At 52.5% G+C, this 20,079-nt stretch overlaps 8 protein-coding genes across 8 annotated transcripts; 3 read left to right on the top strand and 5 right to left on the bottom strand.

The window, feature by feature from the left end:
* Positions 1 to 152: 152 nt before the first annotated feature.
* H310_04938 (hypothetical protein) lies at positions 153 to 544 on the top strand (the record flags this gene model as incomplete). The annotated part of the gene is made up of 2 exons (XM_008869494.1): positions 153 to 409; positions 460 to 544. The coding sequence occupies 2 exons, from the start codon at positions 153 to 155 to the stop codon at positions 542 to 544; spliced, it is 342 nt and encodes a 113-aa protein (XP_008867716.1).
* Positions 545 to 1,156: 612 nt separating this feature from the next.
* On the top strand, positions 1,157 to 3,369 carry H310_04937 (hypothetical protein). The gene has a single exon (XM_008869493.1). It carries the CDS (start codon positions 1,212 to 1,214, stop codon positions 1,893 to 1,895), a length of 684 nt encoding a protein of 227 aa, XP_008867715.1. The 5' UTR covers positions 1,157 to 1,211; the 3' UTR covers positions 1,896 to 3,369.
* H310_04936 (hypothetical protein) lies at positions 1,159 to 3,372 on the bottom strand. Its single transcript, XM_008869492.1, has one exon. The coding sequence runs from the start codon at positions 3,288 to 3,290 to the stop codon at positions 1,986 to 1,988; it is 1,305 nt and encodes a 434-aa protein (XP_008867714.1). The 5' UTR covers positions 3,291 to 3,372; the 3' UTR covers positions 1,159 to 1,985.
* Positions 3,373 to 6,059: 2,687 nt separating this feature from the next.
* On the bottom strand, positions 6,060 to 12,695 carry H310_04935 (hypothetical protein). The gene is made up of 24 exons (XM_008869491.1): positions 12,549 to 12,695; positions 12,444 to 12,498; positions 12,125 to 12,387; positions 11,981 to 12,074; positions 11,818 to 11,931; positions 11,629 to 11,763; positions 11,348 to 11,573; positions 10,339 to 11,297; positions 10,055 to 10,273; positions 9,733 to 9,999; positions 9,514 to 9,678; positions 9,169 to 9,442; positions 8,854 to 9,122; positions 8,426 to 8,792; positions 8,264 to 8,350; positions 7,951 to 8,219; positions 7,577 to 7,906; positions 7,366 to 7,524; positions 7,193 to 7,300; positions 6,986 to 7,144; positions 6,836 to 6,925; positions 6,594 to 6,785; positions 6,393 to 6,539; positions 6,060 to 6,341 (listed from the first exon to the last, which is right to left on the bottom strand). The coding sequence occupies exons 1-24, from the start codon at positions 12,653 to 12,655 to the stop codon at positions 6,150 to 6,152; spliced, it is 5,247 nt and encodes a 1,748-aa protein (XP_008867713.1). The 5' UTR covers positions 12,656 to 12,695; the 3' UTR covers positions 6,060 to 6,149.
* A 126-nt stretch (positions 12,696 to 12,821) lies between these two features.
* On the bottom strand, positions 12,822 to 14,133 carry H310_04934 (calcium/proton exchanger). The gene has a single exon (XM_008869490.1). The coding sequence runs from the start codon at positions 14,039 to 14,041 to the stop codon at positions 12,866 to 12,868; it is 1,176 nt and encodes a 391-aa protein (XP_008867712.1). The 5' UTR covers positions 14,042 to 14,133; the 3' UTR covers positions 12,822 to 12,865.
* Positions 14,134 to 14,689: 556 nt separating this feature from the next.
* Positions 14,690 to 16,183, top strand: H310_04933 (hypothetical protein). Its single transcript, XM_008869489.1, has 2 exons — positions 14,690 to 15,300; positions 15,345 to 16,183. Exons 1-2 carry the CDS (start codon positions 14,704 to 14,706, stop codon positions 16,107 to 16,109), a joined length of 1,362 nt encoding a protein of 453 aa, XP_008867711.1. The 5' UTR covers positions 14,690 to 14,703; the 3' UTR covers positions 16,110 to 16,183.
* Positions 16,153 to 17,025, bottom strand: H310_04932 (hypothetical protein). Its single transcript, XM_008869488.1, has one exon. The coding sequence runs from the start codon at positions 17,014 to 17,016 to the stop codon at positions 16,309 to 16,311; it is 708 nt and encodes a 235-aa protein (XP_008867710.1). The 5' UTR covers positions 17,017 to 17,025; the 3' UTR covers positions 16,153 to 16,308.
* A 128-nt stretch (positions 17,026 to 17,153) lies between these two features.
* Positions 17,154 to 18,561, bottom strand: H310_04931 (hypothetical protein). The gene is made up of 2 exons (XM_008869487.1): positions 17,679 to 18,561; positions 17,154 to 17,622 (listed from the first exon to the last, which is right to left on the bottom strand). Exons 1-2 carry the CDS (start codon positions 18,488 to 18,490, stop codon positions 17,301 to 17,303), a joined length of 1,134 nt encoding a protein of 377 aa, XP_008867709.1. The 5' UTR covers positions 18,491 to 18,561; the 3' UTR covers positions 17,154 to 17,300.
* Positions 18,562 to 20,079: the final 1,518 nt, after the last annotated feature.

Raw genomic sequence — 20,079 nt, 5'->3', positions numbered from 1 at the left:
CTTTGTGCTCATGACGTGGAAGACGGAGATTAATGTTGAGGAATAATATGTCGAAGGGTTCAGAATATCGCATCATGTTATAGAGGTACTGTCACCTCCATAGAATAATTGATTGCCCGATGGCGGCCTCGCGACCTCATGCCCGCGGGGGCATGGTGTTTGGCTCCGTGCGCCCTGGTCTGGGACGAAAGACAACAGATCGAGCAGATGCGGTGTGTCAAAAGTGTCTGCAAAAGGGTCACTGGATGTTTGAGTGCCAAGGCAAGCCAGCATACGTCAGTCGTCCAAGTCGGTCGAAGCAACTCGCCAACCCTAAGCTGCGCCAGCCGTTTAACACGGACAAACCACCTGAGCGAAGCGTGTTTCAAGCAGGAAGTAAAGCCATCGATGATGGGAAGGCCAAGAAAGTGTCCAAAAAACGAAAAGGCGACGACACTTCGTCCTCATCGTCGTCGTCAGACTCGCCGAGCTCGTCAAGCTCGTCCAGCTCATCCAGTTCATCCGATTCATCCGATTCATCGTCATCTTCAAGCTCCGAAAGTGAAGATGAACGACCACGAAAGAAGCAGCGAGATTAGTTCGTTCCTCAAAGTTCTAGGTATATGAATTTTCCTGTGGAAGTCGATCCTGCACTCACCATGAAGCTACCTGCTACAAGCTGATCAACTTGATCAAATCCCACCTTGTGACTACTTGGTCCACTTTAGCAGCGCAAGGGAAACAACCATCCTTGTCCTTTGGCGAAAACTCGAAGCCGTTGGAAGATGGCAATAGCGATGACAACTTCCAGATTATTGGCACGTATGTTGTGCGCGACACACTTCTTTTTCAGAATACAAATCCTATGGCGAGCAGGCGACCGAGGGGCAGGCCAGTTGAATCAACCTCATCCACATGAACAGCCACCTCGCTTGTAGATGTCGCGGGTTTGTTCGGTTTATTTAGATTTGCGAAATTGCTTGAGCCCTGGAAAAATACCCTTAAGAATAAATACACTTTTCATTGTATTTTTCCCAAAATCCAATGATTGTAAAAAATTCAAAGCCAAATTTTTCCTATTTCCCTTTATAGTGAATTTTCTTTTTAAATGGATACGCAATACAGTGCCTCCACTTCGGGATGTTTTCCTCCACAAATGAATATTTAAAATCCAAGTGTGTGGGGTCATTATTGCGAGAACGAAGTCCAAGCCGATCTTGTGCTGAAGAAGAATGGCGCAACGAACACAATCCCCTATCGTGACGGGCACGTCCGTCATTGCTGTCAAGTACCGCGGCGGCGTTCTTATGGCAGCAGATACTTTGGGGTCGTACGGATCCCTCGCTCGCTTCACGGACAACAGACGCATCATCTCGGTGCACAACTCGACCTTGGTCGGTGCCGGCGGGGAATTGAGTGACTTTCAGTACCTGTCGGACCACTTGGACGAGCTGGCAGTGAACGACTTCAACCTTGACGACAAGTGCGACTTGACCGCCCCCGAAATCTACCACTACCTGCAGCGTGTGTTGTACCAACGTCGCAACAAGTTCAACCCGTTGTGGAACACTCTCTTGATCGCCGGCATGGATAAAAATGAACCGTTCCTTGGCCAAGTCACATTGATTGGATGCGCGTTCACAGGAGACTTCCTTGCCACGGGATTTGGTCACCTCTTGGCGACCCCCATCTTACGCAACGAGTGGCATCCTGATTTGACGGAAGAACAAGCGCGTCAATTGTTGGAAAAGGTCATGAAGGTATGCTACTACCGCGACTGCCGCGCGATTAACCGTATCGTGATTGCACGCGTGAATGCGCAAGGCACGGCGTTCTCTGAACCATTCGCCGTCGACACGAAGTGGGACTACGCGTCCTTCGTCCAGCCCAAGTCTGGCACGGGCAGTTCGTGGTAGACCAAGCTCGCTTTCCTTGCAAAATGAAGACAATGTAGATTCTCCAAAAGTGTACGCAAGACTTCGCTTTTGGAGTAATAAACATGAGTTCTACTTGGGTTGTGTTGCTGGAGGAACAGGGTCATGGTGGTTGGCACTACGAAATGCTACAGCCGACGACGCTCGTCGCCGCTGGAGGACCGCACGCTCCATCATTTGCTGGAGTTCGTCAAAGTTTTCAGCCTTCAATATTTCACACTGGAGAATCGTTTCCGTGAGGAGTAACACCAGTGCGCTGTGCATTTCATCTTGGCGGCGCAACCATTCCTCGAGCTCGTCGTTGTAGATGGACTCTGTCACGTCGGTAGCGCGGATCGAGTTCATGGGCGCTTCCGGCAGCTTTAGATGGCGTGCCGCCCCATCTTTTTCATCATGGCCTTCTTCAAACACGCGCTGGTTGTCGCGGAACTGCTTGGCAGAGGTGGGAGAGGTCACAGTCTTCGGATTCGATCGAAAGAATAGCTCCATGGGGCGCGGTGTCGCGAGCAAAATGTCCTTCACTTGGTCGCATGGAAGCATTTCGACGTCGTGTGAATTGATAAAGACCAAAACGTCCCCGAGACGAGCGTTGCCGATACCCGTCGTAAAGCACTGCGCCGACTGCTCCAAGCTCGAAATTTGGAATCCGCGGCGGTTCTTGGTAAAGTTGTTGAGCGAAATACCGAGGTCTCCGTGAGTCCACTTGACAGAGTAGTCGTATCGCTTGTGCTGCAGCGGTGCCAAGGACCCGGACTTCTCGGACCCCAAAGGACCTGCGTCCAGGCGAATGCGAGGCACCATTGGCTTGCCTTGACGACTTCGAGGGATTATGGGCGTCTTGAAACTTTCACTGAAGCTGAACGACTGTCGCTCTTTGCCGTGAAACTCGTCGTGTATCGATATTGGATGGCGGAACGGCGCGGTCGTCGAGTCGAACACGTTTGTCCTCCATGACGGAGTCCGACCAATACTTTCTCTGAAGTGAAACAGATTACCATCGCGCGGAGTAAACGTACTCGCGCGACCCACATCGTTCAGCCACAAACTTTGGCGTGAGTCACCACCACGGCTACTGTCGTCGTCGTATTCGTCTTCGTCGTACGTAGAATCGGACTGATTGCTCATCGGACTCGACGTTGTTTTCAGGGATTCGTAGATCTTTGTGTTAGTCTCCATCAGAGACACCATTTCCTTCATGCGGCAGACCAGTTCAGGCAAACTGGCCGAGAACTCTTCGATCGTCGGACTGATGTTGTCGTCATCGTGCAGCTGGTTGTCCCCTGAGAGCACTTCCACCGACATGACGGGCTTCAATTTCGAAAGCGTGTCTTTCATCTCTCCAGAGAGTCGATCAATTACTTGATCCACGCTCTCCATCGAGTCCACGCCGCGCCCCAATGTCACGTTCTACGACCGCGAGCGTCGACAACTCAGGCGGGTTAATCTCGGCGCAAAAACCGCACGGTTGAATTTCGAACCGGAAACGCATGGGGGGGTGCTGAAAAACGAGTTGTCTCTCTTAAATTCGTCCTTACTATTCATTCAAATATTGTATGTCTAGAGTGAGATGAAATACAGGTAGCATGACATTTTGCATATATTTGAGATTAATGTATCGACTATTTAGTTATGTAAGGTGCATCTTGCATCGAGTGGGCTGCAGTACCCAGCGTTGTCAAAGTAAAATATGTGGATTGCCTATAAATTTTATATTTGGCCCGATCGCGCCAGGGTGTATTTCAAGAAAATGTAGATGGGGGGGCATATTGTTACCTCCTTCCGATATTACGAAAATCTCGGAAATTAGCTGTTCAATAGTTGCGTTCGGTTTCACACATCTTTCCAAGTTCCGAGGGCTCATTACCTAGCCCACGCAACGCAAGACATCGTGCTGCCCACGCACGAAGATTCTCTTGGATTGAGCGAAGTGTTCAGCATAGAAATAACGCAACAAACCCTTGCTTGTTGGGTTATGGCACTAGGCATCCAACCTCGCATTGTTGCAACTCGACCTGGTAAGGTCTTACAAAGGTTTTGGAAGTGTGTAGATCCAATCTGTCCAGTGAATGTCAGGTACCCGACAAGAGGGGAAATCGAGATCGCGTAGAGAAACGGCCCTCAAAGGCCTTCACATCTTCACCACTGAAATCCACGGACCTTTGGTCGCATTCTAGAGCCACCTTTCGGTTGGTTCAGTGGGTCTCGAGCAAGCTCTCGTAATTTTAATGCATGTTTTGTTAACCTTTGACGTAATACACCATGCTGTCGTGACAGAAAACAGAGCAGCGTCAGAACTGATACTGCGTGTAGGAGGTAGGGTTGCTGCTTCGCGTTCTTTATATGGTGACGACTGACCGAGCTAGCCGCGGCCCGAGCATCGTCCTCTGTCCAATGTTTCCCAAACAAGAAATGACACCACCGTCGTTCCATGAGAACCACGCTGACGGAATCGAACGTATATTGAAACGTTACTTTCGCCCAGTGGCTAATTCTAAACTTAGTCCATTTGATTGGCCTAAATTCATTCACTGAAACGATGTGGTGAGCTCACAGACGAATAGTCCACGACGACTGTCCAGTAAATAGTACGAAATCATCACTGAAGTCCCTACAATGCTGTCAGGAGAGTCCACCACCCCTAGCGAATGTAATGTGCGAGTCATCCTGCGACGGACTCCACCAAACTCACATACTACTTAGTATCTCCTTGACATGTGCATTTTTCAACCAATAAAACGAACTCAAGTACAGAAAGAACAGTATTTTGTCCAATCATACGTTGGGTAGCAAATGATTGGTAGGGTCGAGTATGCACTCGTGAAACTTGATGCGGCTCCATTTATCAGATTGAGCAAGATATCCAGGAACCTCTCAATACATATATTCTTTGAAAGTACATCCTTGTACAGGACAAACAGTAGCATTATTCAGATGGCATTATTGTATAAACCAATAATTGCGAAGTTTCAATACCAATTCCATTTTAGTCACGAAGGTCGAGGCACGTGTGAACGGGTGGCTGGCGCCAAGATGCCGCGACTGGTGGACATGACCATTTTACAATTTGCCAGTTCCGTGACACCGCTCCGTGCTTCAAATCTCTCAAGTGATTACAAACTTAGATGACGAATCTGAGGAGTCGCATGGACGCTCCTTTCCTAGCGTTCTGCTCGGCTCGGCGTGTCGGTGCGATTCACAAAGTGAAGAGCATTCGAGGCATTTGTATGATGAGATCGACGTGCGCTGCATTATTGAGTGTTCTTCATGTGCCTCCGTGTAGCGCAGGGTTCAAGGATGCTTCAAAATATTTGCTACTCTTGAAAATCAGTGACGACATTCAAATCACCAAGATCGCTGAGAACCCATCATGCATGTGTGTCGAATGAGTGTGTGAAGAAGCTATGACGAACCTGAATAGGGACATCTGCAGCTCGCGTCGTAGTTGACGCAGGCGCTGAAGAAACTTTCAGTGGAATCTCATTACCTGAGCTTCCTTCTTGGGTTGTGTGCATTGTGTTCAGATACGAGTGGTTTGTGCGCAACCAAAGTGTCAAATTCTTACAGACCCGGTGCGGTGGTCCGTCAGGCCGTTTCTTTGGGAGAGCATTCGTTGGATGGGTCGGTGCGCCGTTCTGGCCTGCGGCACGTGGCCTCGGCAGCAGCAATGTTGCTCCAGAACGATGCCGGCCGTCTGCACATCTTCTAGTTTGTTTCGTGCATCCCGAGGATTATATTGGGGGCCAGTGCTTGATCACTCGCTGGCCTTCAGTCGTACTTCGGAAAAGGAACCTGGCAAACCAAAACCAACGAGAGATATTTCGGTTGTTTCTTGTTGACCTGTCTCAATGCTACATCCCATCCATCCTTTGGAGCCGTAGCTAGTTCTCTCGTGCTGTTAACAAAAATTTTGATAACTCGAGGCACCCTGTCGCACGCACACCTCGACTTGGAACATTATGCAGCCACGGGATGCGTTCCACTCGACCGTGAGTTACCAATTTACAACCCGTTAGGAGTCTTCCAAGTAGATTTCTGCCATGAGTTTGCTCTTGCCTAACGTTGCTGGAGATGAAAATTTTTCGTTTGACTTCCCCAACAGTGTAGTGTCAACGGTCGTGCACCAGAGATCAAGAACACTTGGCGCGATGGAGGAAGGATGCAAGGATTTTTAGCACTACGGTGATCATGACAGGGTTTCCGTAGAGCCTGGTCGATGCATGCTACGTCGAAGCGGGCTCAAAAAGTATAGTGTGAAATGGCCATGTCCTTGGCAAACGCAATGTTGAGTTCCTTTTCGCAGTCGCGCTCTGTCTTGCCGATTACGAGTTTCCCGAGAGGTTTCTTCTTCTGCTGAGCTGCGACGGCCGCCGGGTCGTACGTGTACTTGGAGGCCGTCGCTGGAGGAATGCCGACGGGGGTCAATCCAACCTACAAAGGCAATATTCGTATGGGCTGGCGGCGACCACACACAATTCGTACCAACGGCTTTGGAAACGTGTTGGGCATGCAGCCATCTTCGACTCTTACGCACACCGACATGCCTTGCACGTATGAGATCAGACCCTTCTTCTTTGGCGTCTCGAGGGCCACTAGCGCATCAAGCGCTAGGTCGTGCTGCAACAGATCCTGGAGATGTTGACCACGTTACAACTAGCAGCCTTGAAACACAACAGTACCGACCAAACTCAAAGCCCCGGCGAATACTGGCAACTGGAACGACCCTGCCGCAATGCAGTGGGCTTCGTTGAGAAGCTTCAAGTATGTCCAGCCCACTTGATGCGACACCCACGCGCCTTTGACCTGCTTGACGCCACGAACGTCAAACACCACAAGTAGGTCCGTGTTGTGGAATTCGGGGACATCCCGATAGCTCTACGCAAATGGGGTCGGTGAGAGTCGTTCCGTCGCAAGGAATAACGTACGATAAAGCCATCGGAAAACTGGGGATGGGACTGGGCACTTGTCCAGTCGTAGCTGATGGTCATGTGGACATCGTCCGTCATCTTAGGGTCCTGGAATGGCCATGTTAGCAACGTTCGTTTGCATGGACGAGAGAGACGTCGGTGAACTACTTGGTAGAATGGCGCGGGCGGGGAGATGCACGAAATCACTTTGTACAGACAACCGGGGGGAGCGTTGACCAGCCCATCGACAGCCACGCGAAAGCCCATTTCGGGTCGATACGGAAACACCATCGCCAGGTTGTCCAAGAGCGCAGCGGGCGGCTTTTTCTACATGCAAGGCCTTGAACCATGCTAATGACGTTCGCCATAGCGTACATTCAATTGCGATTGAAGCCACGTCGTCAACTTGTCTGGCGAGTCCAAGGTTGCTTTCTCCGTCACGGCCAGCAACACGTCACTCACCAAGCGCAGCGACCGGTGCAGCTAAAAATGCATAGAGTGCTCGCGCACGGACGCCCTTGACAAGGCCATAGATTCGTATGCCGTACCCTTAATTTGTACAACTTGTCTTCCGTGAGCGATGGCCGCGACGAGGTTGAGTCGTAAACCTTTTCGGCATACGCTGGCGCAGGGACGGCAATCCCTCGAGCAGCCCAGTCAGCCTCGGGTACGTCCTTTCGGCTAAGGCACGACAAACCATCCTCTGACTAAAAGCAACGAGAATGGTCAGCGAGGCGGAAGAGCGATGGATGTTCGTACTTTGACCGCTGGACACACACGGACGAGCAATGTGGCGCACGGAAGTTTCATGAACGAGTCGCACGCCTTCGACGTAAAATCGACGCGATCAGTACCGAGGGTCGCTCCCAGTCGCAGTGGCAGCTGGAACGCGCCAGCGTTTAGATGGAATTCCTGGACGGTTGCCTTGGTTGGAGGTGTTGTCGCGGCCCTGTTTTCATCGTGCTCGAGGAAGACGGGCAGGACAGCATAGCCCACAACCATGGCCTGCTTGGATATACTGTGGATGGTGTCGACTCGGCACAAGAGCGTCAGGGTCGGGTTGAATCGATCGCCGCGGAATTCAAGACCCTAAGCATGCAGTGATGGCCAAGGAAACAAGAAGAAGACTATACCAGCTGGAACGATGGCGAGAAAGCATTGTCGTGGAGGGAGGCGAACGCAGAGGGGTCTTGCAGCGGAGGAACATTCCCCATATCGGCGTTCAGCGCAAAGCACGTAACTTTTGTGATCGTGACAATGTCGGGCAAAGATCGCGCCCCGTCCACGTACACGTTGAACCCGTCGCCTCGGCTAAAGAGAGGTCGGTGGCCTGTGCTGCGTGGATTGGAGTACAAATCGCAGTCGATCCATCCTTCGCCGCTTGACACTTCACGTCCGACGTCTGCGTGGAAGCGGCGTCAGTTGTGCATGAAGCAGGGGCATTACGTGGACGACGCGTCGACGACGCTATGGCTTGGCCGTTCGAGTCATGCGGCGTAAGTGTGACAGCGATTGTAGCTTTGACTTGCTTCGCTATGGGCAGCCAACCACGCGATGAGTCCCCCGGTACAGGGTCAAAGTGTTAGCTGATCAAGGAAGGAATCGTACTTGCTGGATGGCACAAGTCGACAATTTGGTCGTCCCAAATGATGGGGACACCCTCCTTGTTCTCCAAAGGCAGCGTGGCGTTGTACGTATCAACGACCCCACCACTTCGTTTATGCAACATCGTTAACAACATAGGTTGGTTGCGAGGGCAGCTCAACCACGGCGCCCTCCACGCCGCCCCTGATGCGACGAGCCCCGTGGAAGGCTCAATTGGCCGGTCCTCCGACGAGTACAACGGCGATGCTCTGGTTGGTGAGGTCAATACTAGTTGAACACAATCTGCGCCAACGTGCATCCATTCCTCGGGACTGGATGGCTGCAGAGACGACAGCACAACCGAGTACAGACTCGCGTCGTTGTCGGGCATCTGTTTGAGAGAGAGTTGAGCGACTCTTGGGGTTTAGAACATGGGAGAAAGGTTCACGAACCGACGGAATCGTGGCAAGGACAGCCATGGCTGTTGGGACTGCGCTTCGCAGGGGGGATTTCGTGGTGGGGGGGGTTGAACTGGTGGCTGGGATGAAGGACGCAACAGGCTGCGGTTTTGATGTTGGTGGTCGTGTGGGGGGAGCTGTGGACTGTGCAGAGCGATGCGGTTCCATCCCTGGCTGGTTGGCCTTTTTCAATGGCTCCACGATGGTTGCAGGCGAAGGCGACGTTGGATTCGATGGTGCTGCACTTGGTGTCTGGTATTTACCTGCAGAGAACACGCATGAGCAATGGTCCGCGTGTGTCATGCGTACTGGCCGTCAAGTCGGGATTGACGGGGTATTTCGCCGCGTCGTCGGCATGGCCAGCATGCACGACGCGAAGGTACAGCGTCGTGGCATCTGTCAACGATGACGAGTCCGGTTTTTGTATGGGTCCCCTCGTCATCTGAGGCATAGGCGAATGGCTCAATGGTAATTTGAAGCGCCCTTCGTGCAGCTGAGGTGCCGACCCCTCCGACGGCGCAAACAGATCCAACATGGTCCAACCCAAGCTCACTGGCTTGCCGTCGGTGGGCATGACGGCCACCTACATCACGATCGCAACGTGATTGAACTTGCATATTGGGAGCAACTCAAGTGCTTGTGGTCATAGTGTACCTCTATGAGGAGCCGAACGTCCTGGGAGGCTGGCAGATGGTCAAATGCTCGACTCGACGCCAACACACACCGATTCACGGTGGGGCCGTACGGCTCGCATTCGCGCCCTCGCAGGACCTTGTGCTTTGTCCGTAGGATCTCGCCTTCGTACACAGCGTACGTCACCTGCAAATCGTTTCCCAGGCGTGAGTAAACAACGAATGGTCGGCGTTGGCTGACCTGCAAGAAGGTTGCTTTGAGTGGCACGAGCAGGATGTAATCCCAAAACACAGTAAAGCCCACGTCTGGGTCGTACGGCAAAGGCAACCCGATGGAATCCATGTCGTCGGTCATCAAAGACGCAGTGAGTGGCTGTTCTTGTGCGAGCATCTTCTTCATCCGAAGCGCCATGACCATCCGATTTTGATTTGCCATCCACTCGTCTTGAGCGAGCTGCTCCTCCATGTCCCTTCGCCGTTTGTCGCGTTGCTCTTTCAAGTCTTGCAGCTACAAAGTCCCATCACAGTCCACTTAGAGCTGTGCTTGCCGTCTTGACACGTACGCGCTCCTCCTCTTCCATGAGATCTCGCTGCTGCTTGAGCTTGAGCATGTCCTCTGCATGCTTGAGTTTCAATGCCTTGAGCTCTTTCGACTCAAATTCATCTGCGGCATCTGGCGCCTTTTGAGCTAGATCCGTGCTTGACGACTGCGCCGACATCGATTCGCCGTGGTTCGGGGCCACGTTGCAGGCGTTGTTGCTGCCCGCACCGGGCAACTTGGCCTGTAGTCAGGACTCACATCAGTTGAGTGGATCATGACACCCTCGTCTACACGTCATAGCCGTACTTGAATGCTCTGAATCATTTGCTGAAAGCGCAAGGTTTCCATTTCAACCTCGCGTTGGTCCTTGAGCAGCTTCATCGCGTCCAGTTGTTGCTGGAGCTTCACTGTCTCGGGGTCAGGCGGGGGCTCAAACAAACCAGAGTTCGGCATCATCATGTTTGGCATCACGTAAGGCGGCGGGTGAATGGGCATGGCGTACGGCGCCCCCATCATCGGAGGGGGGTACCCACCGCCCACGATGGCTGCACCAGTTGCAGCAAATCCAGTGTACCCATTGTAGTACGGCATTGGAGGTTGATACATCCCGTAGTAGGCGGGAGGTGGTGTGTAGTACGAAAATTGCCCTCCGTGTGGAGGAAGGTATGTTGTATTGGGAGGGGGCCACATCGGCGGCGCCATTTGCGGCATGGCGTGGGGGGGCTCAGGATATGTCGACGTTGCCATGGGCGGCGGGGCATACGGGGCGCCAGAGTTCGCAGGGTTGGGAGAAGGGGGAGCTGGGGACTGTCGCGGCGTTGACTGTTTTGACTGCTTGAAAGCGTGATCGCTTTGTTTCCGATGGAGCACTTCTCGTTCCAAAGAGTCCATGATTGTAGTCGGAGCAAGTGTGTCAGAGGCTTGCAATGGCTCCTGCACGGGACTTGTGCCACCTCCTTCTGGCATAGTCTCCGGACACATTTTTGCGGGGGATGATGGCACTTGCTTGATAGCGCCGCGTGTGTCATTCGAGGAAGGGACGGAGACGTCGGGAATAGCATCATCACTCGTCAAGCTAGTCCCTGTGACACTGGCGCTGGGTGGGAGCTTGGATGAACTCTCCAGTTCCAAGATGGATGCGGCTTGGGACTTCACGTCGGCTTCAAATTTCATCTCGAGCTCATCTAGTCGACGCTTCTCTGCATCGTAATTGAACGATTTCGTAACCATGTGGACGTTTGTTTCGTCAGTTTGGTTGTCTCCTCCTACGGCATACCCCGTCGTGAATGAATCGTTGTGATGCGATCAACTTTACGTGGTTTCTCTGTGTGAAGGTGGATCAGATCGTGCTTGATCTTTGCTTGCAGCTGCTGCAGCTCCAGTCGCTTTCGCTCCAGCAACGCCGCTTTTGCTCCAAACGATTGACTCCTCTGCATGTGGGTGGCTCGCAGCGCTCGCAGGCGGGCATCTCCTTTCGCCCCATCGTCCAACCGCTGAATCGCCGCTTGGACTTGCTGTTCTTCCGCGCGGTGCTGCATTTCCTACGGGACCAACTTTGTGTGAGGTTGAAATGATCCACGTAGTCGTTCCTGCTACCTGCTCCTTGACCCGCATCTCCATAGCTTGAATTTCTTGCAAAGCAGCTTGCTCTTTCTGAGCTAAGATTTCTCGTTGCTTGACAAGCTCGGCCAACTCGCGCTTGCGCTCGTCCTCGAGATGCGCCATGCCAACCTTCGTCCACGGAGTCATTCCTTTTAACCCAACATTTGTGAATTATCGCCGCACCGTGTCCAACTGGCGCAGCTCCGCCTTGACTTGTTCGCGCTGTGCACGTGCTTTGAGTTCTTCAAGTTGACGCCGTTCGATTTCTTTCATGAGGGCCACAACTTCGTCCTCTTCCTACCGTCGACATACTGCATTTTCACATAACAGCCACGGCAATCCGAACCTGCTTCTTCTGGAGGAACACTTTTTGCTGCTTGAGCTTGAGCGCTCTGAGCTCGTCGGCCTTTTCCTTCTCGCGCTCGTTCTTCACATGCCGCCTGGGAAGCACCACGTCATAGTGCCATGCGTCAGATGCTGCATCAAGCACCTCAGTTTTTCCATTTCCATGTCGTTCGCTTGCAAAGTCGACTTGAGATCGAGCAGCGAAACTTTGCCGAGGAAAGTGTCGACGCCACCACCACCATCGCCTCTGCTGCCCCCGCCACCACTCAGGTACTGCTGCACCCTTGCAAATGACATGGTCGCCGCATACACCTTGCCTGTCGTTGCATTGTTGTCGTCTGCGGTGGTTGTTGCGAGGAGGTGCTGCTGCAGCTTGACCGGGTCAAAGTACTCGCTTTGGACGCAAAACTACGCCACGCGAGCCTCCATCACGTCCTCGAACTCGACCATCCGAGCAATCTCACCTTTGCCTTGTGGTTGGCGTAGTCAGCCGACGACTCGAACGACATGCAGCAGTCCCTGCGCCACAACCACTTCACGCAACAATACCTTTCATGCACGGAACGTACGCGCAATGGTTGGGTTGACAGGACGGCAGCAACGCCATCGAATCGCTTGGAGTGTCGACTTCGTGAGGCTGACTTGACGGTGCCTCAACGCCCTTGGTCGAAAACATGCCAACAAAGGGACGGGTCCATGCTCGAGTTGCTCGAAACAGACGAGTTTGGTGACACTTGGACGTTTCACGCCAAAGGGTCACTCATGGAGATCATCGCACTGCACTTGGACGTTGCTATAGCTAGCGCATCGATTTGGTGCATGGGGCTTGTCGACGAGAAGAATGGGAATGGAAAGAGTACGTTACAATTATGCAAAGCAATCCACGTTAGATTTGGATTTCCAGCAGCGCGAGACCGATCAAGCAGTAGAGCGTGAGGAGAATGGATCCTTCGAGCCAGTTGGAGCTGCCATCGGCCACAATCACGTACACAATGAGCGTCGAGAAGATGTACGTCATGGCTTCAAAGCTGTTGAACGCCAACGTCATGGGTTGGTTCATGATCCAGCCGGCAATGACGCACACGGGCGTGACAAAGAGCGCAATTTGCGTCGCCGACCCGACGGCGACACCCATGGCGAGCTCCATGTTGTCCTTGTACGCGACGCGGAGGGCGGTGACGTGTTCGACAGCGTTCCCCACAATCGGAAGCAAGATGAGGCCGACAAAAGCCTTGGGGATGTTGGCTGATGTGGTAAAACCGTCGACCGACCCTACAAGGAACTCGGAAAAGATGGCCACGAGCACAGTCGCGACGAGGAGCACAATCAAGGAGGACGCGAACGAGAGCTCGGGCAACTCATGTTCTTCTTTCTTTTCTTCTTCGGCGCGATGCGTGACCAGTTGGTACACCATCAGCTGCACGTACATGATCACGAGAAAGATCGCCGAAATGTGACTCAGATTCAAGACGGCGGCGGCATGGTCGGCTTTGGATTCGTTGGCGACGATGCTGTCGAGGTAGTACGACGGCACAAGCATGGCGAACGATCCGACGAACAAGAGCGACATGTTGATGGACGCACCGTCGCCAGAAAACTTGGAGTTCTTTACACCACCGAAATGACCCGCAAGGAAGCACATGCCGAGGACCAAGAGTAAGTTGGACAACATGGACCCGATCAACGAGCTCTGCACAAGCTGGATTTCACCCTTGGCCAAGGCAAAGATCGAGATGATGATTTCGACGGCGTTCCCGAACGTCGCGTTCACCAAACCGCCGATAGTGTCGCCGGTATGTTCAGCCAGGGCTTCCGTCGCTTCACCCAAGATGTTGGCGAGGGGCATCATAACGAGAAAGTTGAGAACAAATACCCACACGTCGGGCCAATGGTTCACATGGGCCACGATCGCCACAGGGGCCAAGAGCAAGAGTAAGTTGATCCAACTGCCAACAAAGAGGTTGCCGATGGCCCGAAGTTGAGTCGGACGAGGAGCCTCGTGGTTCTCGGTCACGGGAAGGTCCGACGGAGTCTTGGCGGTCTTGGTGTCGACTCCTGTCATCTTGGCGTCAAGTTAAAAAGTGCGGCGTTTGGAGTGGGGCGGGGGAGAAGAGGCGGGACAGAGGGCGGAAAATGATCCATACTTTAAAGAAGACAAAATTGAGTCGATGCAAGGATTGTTTGGCGCACGGTCGTGCCGAGACTGGCGCGTTGAATCCTCTACAGCCGATAAATTCGCGCTTCTGGAATCGCCACGATATGGAAGCTGCAGAACCAAGTGTGCACATTCATCTGCATTGCAGAGCGCCAGTCATGCAGCACCGAGCTGTCTATCCAGTGGAGGAGACTATGGACTAGATGGTCTTGTATGTGGTTGTGTGGCCTATCCTCCTCTGCGCTCCCATTGGGAAATCCTGGGTTGTCGTGGGGTTGTATGAGGAATTCAGCGAGCGTAGACCATCCGCTGGACAGCGACAGCCAGCGCACCGGGCGACCTTGTAGGATAACGAATGCTCACAACGTGCGACGCTGGAAATGGCAAGGTTCATGCGATGGCTGCGGTGGGACTGTGAGCACTGGTTGTTTCAAGGCGTGTCTTGCCACGACGTTGTTGTTCCCTGCAATTGAACTTTGGGATTCATTGGGATTTATCCGAATTGGGACCGTGGTCTTTTTGGACTGTATGAGGTGGTGAACCGTGGCACTAAATCTTGCGCACCAGAAATGTCCGAACTTGCCGCAATCCTCGCTCGTCGGCGCGCAAGGGACGGGACGGGAGAAGAGCCTCCAAAGGAGCCTACCCCCGCGATTGCATCGTCAGCTCCAAGCTTCACGCGGCCGTCTCCCCCCAAACCTTTTCAGCCCAAAACATTTTCCCACGGGTTTCCCGGAAACGCAGCACCCACCACACCGGCAGTAAACGAGGAGTCGTCAACGGCCTTGCCTAGTACGCCGTCGGACCCTCCTGCTGACTCACCACCTGCATCGGCGGGAAGTTTCGGCGATAATGCGTCTCCACCGCTGCGTAAGACGTCTTCCAAGATTGCTGCACTTCAAGGAAACTTGGGCGCTATCAACCTGAATGCGTTCCGTCCGCCACCTGCGCGTAAGTCCAATACAGTCAGTACCATAAGTACAGGGGAAGACTACGACTATGAAAGCACGATGAAGACTGGAGTCTCTGTTCCTGGGATGAGCGGTGGTATTCCTATGATCGGGCTTACGCGGCCCGGTATTGCGTTACCAGGTTTGGCGGCAAAGGAAGCAGCCTCGACGGAGGCCTCGCCTGCGCCGGAAGAAGAACCAGCCGCTGTCTCTCACGTACGCTCTCATGTTGATCTCCTCCATGCTTACGTATGATTTAGGCTACGTTGTCGCGCGCGACTGGCCCAAAGCGTCGTGCTCCCACGAAACCTAAAACTTCCACAGATACAGGCGCAACGGCTTCGTCCGACGCAGCAGTGTCTAATGATGAAGAAGAGCCCCTCTTTCCAATATCAGCAAGCCCTCACGCGCCTGTTGATACTCCAGCGACTCAAGTCGTTACAGAAGACTCCGCCGCAGCGAAAACTGTTTCGGCACCGTCCCCATCGCATGCGCCAGCATTAACCGAACAGCGCCGTCCTTCCATGGGTCTCTTCGGGGCTCTTCCCAGCCAACCTGCTTCGTTGTCTGAGCCATCTCCTTCCAAGCACCCCAGCAGCGGCCCTATCTCGTCGTCCTTGTTCGGTGCCCCACCTCCTGTCGAAAAACAATCATCCGGGTCGTCGTTGTTTGACCCCCCTCCACCTCCAGCTGCCACGCCATCCTACACCAGTGAACGGCCACCAGCATCATCCAAGGAGCAACTCAGCACGGTGACGGCTCCCGCCGTGTCCCAACGAGCCTCGGCATCGTTGTTTGGCGATGCCGACGATGACGATGCGTCTTCAGATGAGTGGGATGACGACAATCCCAAGTCGAGCCTCTTCGGTGGTCCAGCCAAACTGTCGCCGCCTCCCGTTGTGGCACAGATGGCGCCTTCGTCGTCGATCCCGAAGAAACCCGTGTCCAATTTGTTTGGCGCCAGCGATAGCGACAGTGACGACGACGCGGAAGGCCTCTTTGGCACGGGACTGCCCACAAAGTAGTCCTCGACTGGTTAACCTGGATGAACACGGAAAAAAGGTGCTTTGTAACATGAACACGTGGGCGCCGGCTAGCGATACATTGAACAAATTGGGTTTACCATGAGTACACACGCCAGTACTCGAAAACTTTTCAAACTAGCAAAAACTCACCAACTTAACCAGAACTAGAAGAATAGGAGGACAAGTTGGCTTCACGGCATCACCATGGCTGAGATGGGGCAAGAGTGTGCACGTTAACAAAGACGAGCTTGGACGCCACTGATGTGCGACCGAGGCGACCGTAAAAGTACGCTTTCGTGCCACCGCCGACGCCACTAGCTCCCACGCGATCGATCCAGGCACTGATTGCGTCGTACCCGACCGTCGAAGTTGGATGCAGAAACGTCTTGCGAGATCGGTCTTTGTTGTACATTAGCATGGGCAGCTTTTCGTCGTTTCCGTCGGTGGCCATGGCTTTCTGGATCTTGTAGATCTCACCCAATGCACCCGTGGATGACCCCGCGGTAGTTGCTTCGGTCATGCGAATCACGGCTTGGTGGGGATGCGACGACACTTGCATGGCCGGGACGTCGAGAGGCACAGCAGCCCAATGCGAGTCGTCGTCTTCTTGGGCAGAGGATGAGGCAGGTGGTGCTGTATAAACCTGAGACTTGGAATCACCACCCACTGTCATCAAAGACACGGGTGCAGTCGTGGAATTGTCTCCACTTGACGCAGACAAGTCACCCGTTAATCCAAGTTTCTTGAGGTACTTCTTCACACGCGCCACAGGCACGGTGGCGAACTTGCCTTCATGCGAGAGCACTTGTGAGTGCACCTGCTTGACCGTGAACTCCGGGTGCGCAAACTTGATGGCTTGCACGAGCGCCGTCAGCTCTTCCACCGATACGGCCTCGTCGCAAGACATGGAAAATACCAACTGCAGTTGTATCGGCTAATTAGTTTCGATTTTATCCAATCATTTCATACAATGTGTTTTCTATTTTCTTTGCAATAAATACCATTCAGCCAATTAAATTTGTCCAAATTACGTTTTGTACGAAATATCCAGCCAGTCAGAATGCGAAGTTTATGCAGTATATCCTCGACCGCACACTATAAGGTGGTTTTGTCGATTGCATGAGCATTGCGCAACAAAATTGAAGGTTGCGACGTTTGCAGTAGTCGCTCGAGTCTAGTCAGTTGGCATCTCTACTCTTGTAGCCGGTTTAGTTCTTCGCACGTGGGCAGCGGCACTGCCAACGCCTTCTTCACTGCACTTTCACGCTCGTCGGCGTTCTTGTGGTTGCGCGCTTTGTTGATACGCCGCTTTTGCTTGAGCCGCTCGCCTTCGCACCCTTCTCGTAGCTTTTGAACATGCCACGACTCCACCATTTTCTCGACGCGCATGAGGTCTCGCCAGTCATTTGTATATCTCCTCTCAAAGTCGCGCGCGACGTAGTACGGAATACCGTTGATCACGTTGCGCATGCGGGTCGTGCGCTGCACGGGCATGTCTTGCGTGGGGTTCAAACTGAGTGACATATACCGCATGAGCTGCCAACTATCATCACATGACGGAATAGATACCTGAACGGAGGAGACTGGTTGCCCGGAAACGAGAACAGCGACAAACACAGCACCAAAATGAGCGGCAAAAATTGTAAAAATTGCTGCATCGGCGTTCGGGGGGTTTCGTTTGCCTGACGCTGCTGTTGCTGTCGCTGATATTGCTGGCGGTGCTGGCGTTGTCTGGGAATACCGCCCCCAAAGAACATGTTGAAAATGTCTTCGGGGCTGATGTCGTCGTCATTGTAGCCACCATGGTGCTGTCGCGTTCGCTGCCGATTGCCACTATTGGACTCGCCCGGAGCGTTGTCGCCAAAACGATCGTAATCTGCTCGCTTTTGGTCGTCGCTGAGAATAGTAAATGCCTTCCCCACGGCCTTGAACGCGTCCTCGGCACCTGGCGCACTGTTCTTGTCAGGATGCAGCTTCAGCGCGAGTTTACGATACGCCTTCTTGATATCGTTTTCATCTGCATTGGTTGCTACGCCAAGGACGTCGTAGTGTGTCTTGCACATTTTGATTTTGCGGACTATTCGGACTTGCTCTTCTGTGTATGGTCGTGTGTCTTCTGGCTGGGACGCAGTAGTTGACGACGAGGACGGCGATGCAGCAGGTGCTGCGCGCGCAGTACTGGACGAACTGGACGACGACGAGGGAGCCTCCTGCTGTTGTGCAGACTCCGCCGACCTCGCGCGTAAGGCTTCTGCCCCAGGCAATGGAAACAATCGAATGGACTTGTCAAACCATTTGACGGCTTGGCGATAGTTGCCAGCACGTAGATGCTTCTTTCCCAGCTCCATGCACTTCTCCGCCTCCCCACGATTCATCTCCATCTTGAGAACGAACCCTCCGTCGACGTCGTCGTCGCCACAACGCAGTGGGCTTGACTTTGGCAGCACTTGTGTGAGACCATTGATGATTCGTCACACTAATTAAAGGTCACTATAACCACGTGGCTGCACGAAATGTCTTGCAATTTGTATGACCCATGAAATATCCTATTCGACATATAACCGTGTAAATATTCCTCGAACTTCGAATAATATGGAAATTCTTAGTTCGGATGATCTCGTGCCCTCAAACTCCCTTCCTTCTCGATGCACTTTCCTAGCTCAGTACTTTATGAACTCGTCGGAGGCAAATTGAGATGTCAGCGACGAGTCCCGCGGTCAATTTTTCCACACAAGCTAGCGGGCAAGGTGGAATTTGTCTGCCAACAAAAAATATGACCATTAGAGCGTATACTTCCTCTGTTCCATTTTACTGGCGCCATTTGAAAATCACACTTTTTTTTAAATTACTGGCGACATTTCATTCTTATTGGCTAGAAATGATGCATACATCGATTTTATTGGATAAAATTCCCGAGTTTGCTGGACAATCGGCACTTGGGATGACCGACAGCGGCTCACCGCCGCGTAGCTGCTTCGATAGAGCTGTGGATATGCGCTTCCTAGAGGAAACGCTGCGGGATGCGATAAGCAATTAGCAATTAGTGACTAGGCTTGTGCTCAAACGGCATTTCATTCTTATCCGGATTCCCGGAAATAGACAGTCCACATATTATAATTCTAGTAACTCACATTTTGTATTTTTATTCAGAAACAAGTTGACGAATTTGTTTTTTGGGCCGAAGATATCATTTTCGGTCGTTTTGTCCAATAGAAACTTTGTTAAGAATTCCTTGATACATCATTGGGGCTTTGATTCGTCAATTTTGACCAAAAATTCAGTTTTTGGGGTCACCGTAAAGTCAAATGTCGGCACTAATATGGAACAGAGGTAGTCTATCTAAAAAAGCTTGTATTATACTACCTCCGGCCCGAAATAAACCCGCCACAACGGGAAATTGCAAATATTTTCAACAATTTTTCGAAGTTGAAAAATCCAGAAATAGTCGGTTAAAGTGCTCAATCCTGCGAATCTAATTGGCCCAATCAATGAAAAATAAACTCTGATTTCATCAAAGCAGAATGTTTTCAAGATTTCATATTGACTGTGAATTCAAGATAAAATCATACGGATACAGATCAATTATCCGAATAAATAGAATGATGATCGTTTTGAGCGGCAAAACTTGCATGGCGCGATTCCCATGAAAGATCTGACGTCTGACCAACGCCGGGCAGTAGTGGACCACCTCCACTTGCCTGTGGTGAAGCAACCGTGCCAGCTCCAACGTGGTACTATAAAGGAAGTAGCTCGCATCTTCGGCCGCAATCGGCACACCATTGGCGAGACCTGGAAGCGTGCGAATGCGTCGTTGGGCGCAGAGGACCTTCTTGCGCGAGAAGTCGTCTGCAATGACATGTCGAGCAAAACAAAAGGACGTGCTGGGCGCAAGCAAAAATACACTGACTTGCCAGCCCGCATTCAGGCCGTACCAGCAGCCCAGCGTTCGACCCTGCAATACATTGCCCAC

Source organism: Aphanomyces invadans (genome assembly GCF_000520115.1).
Source record: "Aphanomyces invadans strain NJM9701 unplaced genomic scaffold supercont1.8, whole genome shotgun sequence".
Taxonomy (NCBI): domain Eukaryota; phylum Oomycota; class Saprolegniomycetes; order Saprolegniales; family Verrucalvaceae; genus Aphanomyces; species Aphanomyces invadans.
The sequence above is the reverse complement of the archived record's forward strand: the minus strand, read 5'-3'. Positions and strand labels throughout refer to the sequence as shown.